The following is an 8,191-nucleotide window of genomic DNA, read 5'->3' on the forward strand; positions in this document are numbered from 1 at the left end:
CGTTTGTTATTTCTTAGTGAACAGCCAATGAAGCGACAGAATGAGAAGCATCAAGAAAGAAATATAAAAAAAAGATGGTTGCTCGATATTTAAAATACAACAACAACAACGATAATGATAATAATAATAATAATAATAATAATAATAATAATAATAATAATAATAATAATAATAATAATAATAATAAATTGAATGCTGTAACCTAAACTTATCAAAGGAGGAAATGATTGGATGAAATGAAGGAGCAAACCAACCGACTTCTTTTTATTCAAATAAAACAATAATCTTACGCCATAAACTACTGCAGAGAAGATATTTGCAATTTAAAAAAATCTTTTACGTGCGTGCATATGTATTTGTGTGTGTATGAACGTGTATGTGTATGGACGTGTATGTATGTATATGGACATGTGTGTGTGTGTGTTTTACGGATAAGGAGATTGAAAATAAAGTAGAAAATAAATCATAAAGCTGAAAACGTGATAGTGTATTGTTTTATTAAATACACAGTGAGTTACTCCACCTCCCATACCAATTTGTAGGCGTTCGTTATGAAATGCAAATTGATCGTGAAATCAAAAAAAATTAACATCGAAAATACTAGATGATGGACATTACACAGAATTCTTTTCTCTCACTCTGTCTCTCTCTCCCTCTAAAATGGAGGTGGGAAGTAGCTGAGGTTATAAAGAAAAAGGTTAAGGAAAATAAGACACTACAAGAATATTCTAATGCTGAAAAATCCATCAAGAAAATAGTGATTTTCTACATTGGCCCAAGGCCACATATTTTAAAGGAAAGGTGTATATGGATTGAATTAATCATGATGTATTATTGCAGATATAGCTGAATTCGACAAAATATAGGGAAGAGAAAATATATGTATATTGTGTGTAAAGGTGAATGGGCTTCTTTTTAAGAGAGGGACAATACTAATATTCATGTCTTTCAAATATCCTAAATGAAGTGAAAGGAAACGGTTTTGACTGGGGTTTGAAACCACAGCTCAGAACCATACCTTTGTTTTGCATCACTTTGCTGAATACTCTAAGACTATCTACTCTGAATTTACTCAGAGATTTACATCAGAAATACACACGTTATGTATGTATGTATATATGTATGTATGTATGTATGTATGTATGTATGTATGTCGTGGCACTCTGTCAATTACGACGACGTGGGTTCCAGTTGATCCGATCAACGGAACAGCCTGCTTGTGAAATTAACTTGCAAGTGGCTGAGCACTCCACAGACACGTGTCTGTGTGTCTTAGTGTTGGTATCCCCACACTATCGCCTGACAACCGCTGTTGGTTTGTTTACGTCCCCAAAACTTTGTGGCTCAGCAAAAGAACCTGACAGAATATTCACCAGCCTTTAAAAATATAAGTATTAGTTTTGATTTGCTCGACTAAACCTTTCAAGACAGTACCCCCAGCATGGCTGTTGTTCAGTGAATGAAACAAAAATAAAAAGTAAATACATATGTATGTATGTGTATGTGCGTGCGCGAGCGTATGTGTATGTATCAATTTGCAATTAAAAATTTTTCTTAATAAGAAAAGTTTTCTTTTTTACGACGTTAGCGCAATAATTTTTAAAATCATGATGTCCAACCTGTAATAATCTGTGATAATCCTTTCTCTTATAGGTACAAGACCTGAAATTTTGGGGAAGGGGGCTAGTTGATTACATCGACCTCAGTGTTCAACTGGTCATTTTTTTATCGACCTCGAGGTGATGAAAGGCAAAGTCGACTTCGGTGGAATTTGAACTCAGAAAGTAAAGACAGATGAAATGCCGCTAAGCATTTCGCCCGGCGTGCTAATGGTTCTGTCTGTAATAATGGCATCTAATAATTTACATATTCCTTTCGATTATTCGGAATACCCATTTTGTATATTTCTGGAAAACAATAGCGACAATTAGTTTTAAAACAGGTCTATCCCGTTAACATTTTATTTTGTGCCAAACGTACAATTATTTGAGTATTAATGAAACGTGAAACTGTGTCGATCCGAACTCTAAATTAATTGCCTCACAATATTTAGTTTCCGCTTTTTCCCATTGGCTAAAATTCTCTGTTTATCTTCTTAGAAGTGTTATATTTCTCCTTTTTGTATAGTTTTAATCTAGATAGGTTATCAGGAGACAAAAATGACGTGATTTTTAGCATTAAAAAATATGTGTAATCAATGTTGTATTTAAAATATCTCGTCAGTTTTATTATCCACACCCATGATTCTCTTTTCCTCATTCTTGATCTGGTGTTGATTAAAACAAACATATTGACAATAGTAGATTTAGTAAACGCATACACACACAAAACAAAGAAATTAATGAAAGTAATAAGTAAGATCAAGTGCCGCCTCCTCGCCAATAGTTTTACAATAGAATAGAATCTATTTCGTAATTTTCACTTATTTCAAGATTAATAAAAGGAGAACAAGATCAAACAGGTATGTGCTGGATAAAACTGGTTGGTTTTTTAAAAGATTAATAACAATAGAAGTTTATTTCACTCTTGAAAGGTTTATTTCAATTTATTTAACTGCCATCTGAGCGACTATCTAAAATAGTTATTTATATATTTATTACACAAAACACGAAATAAAACTGTCATCTCAAGAACTTAAAAACAGAAAGAGTAACAAATGATGCTTGCTCTTTTTTTACAACTGATGCTGTCTTTGTTTCTCTTCGTGCCATCATAATTTTATGTGAAGCATTTTTTTAATGGTATTTGAAAGTGTTCTGGTACATTTGACTTTTCAAAAGCTGTAAAGGGTTAGGGATATGAGTTTGTCGTAATTGACTTGCCTACATTGAAAGCTTGTTACTCCATAATAAATTTTCTCAAATCTCATAAAGGGAAATCTCAAATGCATAAACAACCTGTGAGGTACATCAGTGCTAATGTTAAGGTGTATGAGGTTTGACATCTTAAACGTCTTCGCTATTAAAAGCTTTTCATTAATGAACCGAAAACTCAAAACAATCCATAGGGCCACATTTGTCCTAATAATAATAATAATAATAATAATAATAATAATAATAATAATAATAATAATAGCAATAATAACAATAATAATACTTTCTAGTAAAGGCACAAGGCCTCAAATTTTGGGGAAAGGGACTAGTCGATTACATCGACCTCAATGTTCAACTGGTACTTAATTTATCGACCCTGAAAAGATGAAAGGTAAAGTCGACCTCGGCTGAATTTGAACATTGAATGTAAAGACGGATGAAATTCCACTAGACAGAAAAGATAAAGAAAGGAGAAAAGAGAGAGAGAGTGAGTGAAAAAGGAGAGAGAGAGAGTGAAAAAGGAGAGAGAGTGAGTGAAAAAGGAGAGAGAGTGAGTGAAAAAGGAGAGAGAGAGGGAGAGAAAGAGGAAAAGAAAAGTAATTACAGACTTCCATGAAGCCAGGTCACGGCGAAGGAAAATATTGAAAAAAAAACCCATCATTAATTGAAGCGAGTTCATAAATTATACGTGAAGTATGTGTAGTGCACTTTATAACTTATAAAATTTTCCGCCTAACAACTGTACGGTGGTGTAGTGTAGGGTGTGCGAGTTGTGAGGGCTGCACAGAGTGACCACTTTTATATACGTGTGTTTTCTGTAGTCAAGTTTAAGAAAGGCGGGAAGCCATTTATGGCTACTGCACAGGGCTGCCATCTTATATGTATGTGTTTGCTCTAAGATACGTTTAATGAAGGAGGACGGTCAATATAGCTACTGCACAGGGTGGTCACTTTATATACATATATTTGTTGTAGTCAAGGCTGTGTTATGTTTAAGGGAGGGTGGCCAATATGGCTACTGGGCAAGTGTCCAGGCAGCAGATACTCTTCGGTATTTTACCCTCGTCATTATTATATCACTGAGTCGGTCGCTTTTTTGCTTTACCAACGCTATGCTTTCTCCGTCCGTACAGCTCTCAACTCTTTGACAGAATCGTAGGAGCACCGTCGCGACATACAGCGTGTATTGATTAGACCTGGCGGAGCCCATCCCTCTCCAAGTCCGACCAAGACTGATTTCTAAAAGAGAGAAGTGAGAGGAGAATCAACAACAGTACACAACTTGTGCTTTATTCATTGATCTCGAAAAGTCTAAAGGCAAAGTTGATCGCGGCCGGGTATGAACTCAAGACGAAGAGAACCAGAACGATGGGTGTAAAACAATCTATCCGCTGCACTAACGATTCACCCAGTTGACCACCTTCAATACTGATATAGCAGGTAAACGGAATCATAGGATTTTTGCTTACTGTCAAGCCCACGATACAATTACTTGCTTGCGACAACCGACGAAAGTAGATGAATTCGCACACCCACAACCCACCCAGCCAGCCCAAGAAACCAAATGACAAAAATATAAACATGACCTTTATCATTTTATAGAAACATGGCTTAAAATTCTGAGCACGACAACTTGTTTGTTTGTGCTTGTATTGTTCATGTTTAATTTGTTCAGCTTGTATTGTTCATTTCCAACTATCTCAGGAAGAAGCGTGTCAGTTGAAATATTAGTATCTCTACCCTGTGTTCAAAAATAGAGAGAAAAATAGCAAAAATCTCGAATAACACGTTTCTAAAGCGTTACGCATGGCTTGCTGTAAAATAACTAATTGCCATAACGTGTTGTTTATTTGCTAAAACACCAAAGGAAAATATAACAAATAACATTGAATAATGATTAAACAACAGTAGTAGCTAAGACAGTAGTATGGTTTGTATTTAATCTTTTTGAGCATTTGGTTCCAACCCTCTTGCCTCGGATTTGCAACTATTCTAAAATGATGAAATAATTATCAATTGTTTGAGAGTTACGCTTTAGTGAGCTCTGAATGGGCAGACCTATAGCAAAAGGCTTTCTAACTATAGCAGTTCCGTCTGCATGTTATCCAGTTTGTCTCTTAATTCTTCATTTTTTTTTTTTTTTAATGGATGGCTTATGATTTAAGAAAGATTTAGCAGCTATTTCTAGCAGGTTACCAAGGAAGAGCTTCTCTTGTTGGTTCGATTAATTATCAGTAATCCATCTATCCATTCATTCGTTCATTCATCCATTCATGCATTTATTCATGCATTTATTCACGCATACATTCAGACAGACAGACAGACAGACAGACAGACAGACAGACAGACAGACAGACAGACAAGCATGCACGCAAGTCTAGACGTGCAACTATATGTATGAGAATACATACATAAAACAAAACATACAAATCTATATATGCACAGACTCCAAATACTGCACATATACATACATGTAAAAAAATACCCTGTTGAAGTTGTTGAAATTTTAATGAAGGAGCCTTGGATCTAGTTTAGAGACCGAATCTCTCTCTCTCTCTCTCTCTCTCTCTCTCTCTATTGGCAAGAAGTCTTGAAATAAAACTGAATAATGACATACATACATACATACATACAAACCTATATATATATATATATATATACATACATACATACATACATACATACATACATTATATACATACACACACACACATATATACGTATGTATGGAATGTATGTGTGTATATATATACGTATTTACATAAATGCAAGCACACGCACGCACGAACACACGCACGAACACACACACACACACACACACGCGCGCACACACACACATGCACGTGCCTTCTCTTAAGTACAAACAAGCATGCACATATTCACAAATACAAATGCATTCTTTGATTGTCGTTCGATCCCTCTATGTACAATAAGACATTCACCTGCTGGCAGAGTCTTCTATGTCAACTTCAACGCCGGAAGAATTATTGTAACTTCGTAGGCATCCCACGTGACTTATATCCAGGAAACAACACATTGATCAAAGTCCAAGCCAGACCGAAATGATTGACGATTTTGGCTTGATTATCAACACTTTTGAGGTCATTAACTGAACCGTTAAAATGCATCAGTATTAAGGAGGACTTTGACTTTCCGTAGCAACTCCCGTGTGTAATATGTTGAGCTCAGACAGGTAACTCTTTTATCAGCCTTGTTTAAAAGTTTACAAGATTTGGGAATCTGAGCAAGTAAAAATCAAGTGTATAGTCTCTGTGGACACAAAGTAACACTCACTTCTGAAAGGATACACATCGATGTAATGTATTTCACAAGCTTATGTAATTATCACCCCCGCACGAGTGAGCTGTTAACTCTTTTGTTTCTACATTTCTGCTGAACAAATTAAACATGAAATTTTGATGAAAGATTTTAATTTAAAACAAGAAGTTTGTGTCACAGAATCAATAGTGATATCAAAGGAGTTCAACATCTTATAGAGAGATTTTATAGCAAAGGAAAAAAGAGATATGTTTGTGTGTATACACACACACACACACACACACACACAAATACACTCATGCGCACAGACATGTAATGTATAAACACAGGATAAGATTCAGGTTTACATATATTTTTATCTTGTACTTTTTGTGGCATGAACAGACTGTTAACTCAACTAGCTAACACTCTGAAAATATATGTGCAGTAGTGTAGTAACAGAGAAAAATGTCTTCTAGAATGTGATCAGGTATATATATATAGCTGAAACAGTACTGAAGAAAATATACATGATTTCACGAAGTTACATTTCTGCCTTCCATAATGAATATCTAAGAATATCTATCACACATGTGAAAATATTTTTGTAAATTTTATACGAACCTGTTGGCGTACTCGAGCTCGTTCTAAAGCACGTTTCTTAAAGAACTCTATTTTCGTTTGTGCATCCATTGTTTCGATGTTTGCTTTTGTCACTAGAATCACAGCATCGGACGATTCATCATTATCGAGCTTAGAAATATTCTCGTTTAAAAGTGAATCAGGTATCTTGTTATTATTGTTCTGGTCTATTTCCGGACCATCTACATCAATTATTGGACTGAAACATTCAACTAACGGGAAGTTATACTTTATACTTCCATTTGAAGTGAAATCTTGAAAAAAGTTATATTTTTTGGTAGGTGTTATTGGCAATTTCTTCAAAGACATTCTTCTTGAAAATTTATGAGATCCCTTTCAATTAAAAAAAAAATGCTTTCAACACGTGTAATTATTTTTTTTATGAGCGTTGTAGCTTGTTATGTCACGACTTCGAAACTAAATACTACTAAAACACCCCTCTCACTCTGCTCTTTCTCTCACTCTTTTTTCTTTCGTCAGCGAATTTACTTCAATATCATTAAGAAATCGGGGAAAAAATTAATTTTCACAATGCGAAAGTCACAATAAAATTCAATATTTTGTTTCAATAAAATCCTTGTGAAAATTGTCTATTTTTGTGTGTGTGTGTGTGTCCTTAAAAGAAATTATCTCACACAATCAGAACGCATAAAAAAAAATCATCCAATAAGCCTCTCACTGTATCCCTCTCAGTCTTCCAGTATAAATTAATACCAGATTTGAAGAAAATCAAATATTTTTTCTTTTTCTCTTTCTTTCTTCTTTTTTTCCTTTTTGATAATTATTCGATTGTCGAATGTCCTTGATTTAACTCTGGTTATTAACCTCTCTTGTCTCTCCACAGAAAAGAAGCTCTTAAATGTAAGTTGGTTGGGACGATATAAGATTTTCTGAGTCAGTGATAGAGACGATCCAATTTTTAGGAGGAATCTTTTGCAGTAACTTTTAAAGTCAAAGGGAAATGTATTGCCTACTTGCAATCGTATCCAGGAAAAAAAAGGAAATGAAAATCAAAGCAAAATGTTTGAAATTCAGGAATGGAAATATGCAAGATTTTTTCATATATTTTCGTTTATTTACGTTTAATTATTGCTAATTATCAACGACTGTTTATCGAGAAGGGATTATACTAACGATTGGTTAAAAACAACCACGCCAACAACGTGACGGTTCCAGATTCATAGGTAAACCCGCATGTGATTAAACGTGATCGTTAATCTCCGTTAAAGAGCTTTTGTAAATCCGGACATCAGCAGTAATAACAACAGCAGCAACAATTAAAACAGCAGTAACAACAACAACAACAACAACAACAACAACAACAATAAAAACGACAGCAATAAGAAAATGGCTGTTGATTTGTAAAATCATGTTTAACCATTTCGAAACAGTCAATTTGAGACGTAATAAACAATGTTAAAGGTTAACTTAACTCGTAATGGACGGCGGCGACAGCGGTGGTGGTGGTGGTGGTGGTG

The 8,191-nt window shown here is 34.7% G+C and overlaps 1 protein-coding gene across 13 annotated transcripts in view; it reads right to left on the reverse strand.

The window, feature by feature from the left end:
• Window positions 1–8,191, reverse strand: part of LOC106868038 (serine/threonine-protein kinase 25) — a 151,497-nt gene that overhangs the window by 86,669 nt on the left and 56,637 nt on the right. The window contains exon 1 of one of the 13 annotated variants that reach the window (XM_014913147.2): window positions 6,696–7,337. The exons of the other annotated variants lie outside the window; for them this stretch is intronic. Coding sequence (XP_014768633.1) covers window positions 6,696–7,022 — 327 coding nt within the window. The 5' untranslated portion in view covers window positions 7,023–7,337. Of the gene's footprint in view, window positions 1–6,695; window positions 7,338–8,191 lie in introns of those variants that run through there. 13 annotated transcript variants of the gene reach the window in all.

Source organism: Octopus bimaculoides, chromosome 9 (genome assembly GCF_001194135.2).
Source record: "Octopus bimaculoides isolate UCB-OBI-ISO-001 chromosome 9, ASM119413v2, whole genome shotgun sequence".
Lineage (NCBI taxonomy): Eukaryota > Metazoa > Mollusca > Cephalopoda > Octopoda > Octopodidae > Octopus > Octopus bimaculoides.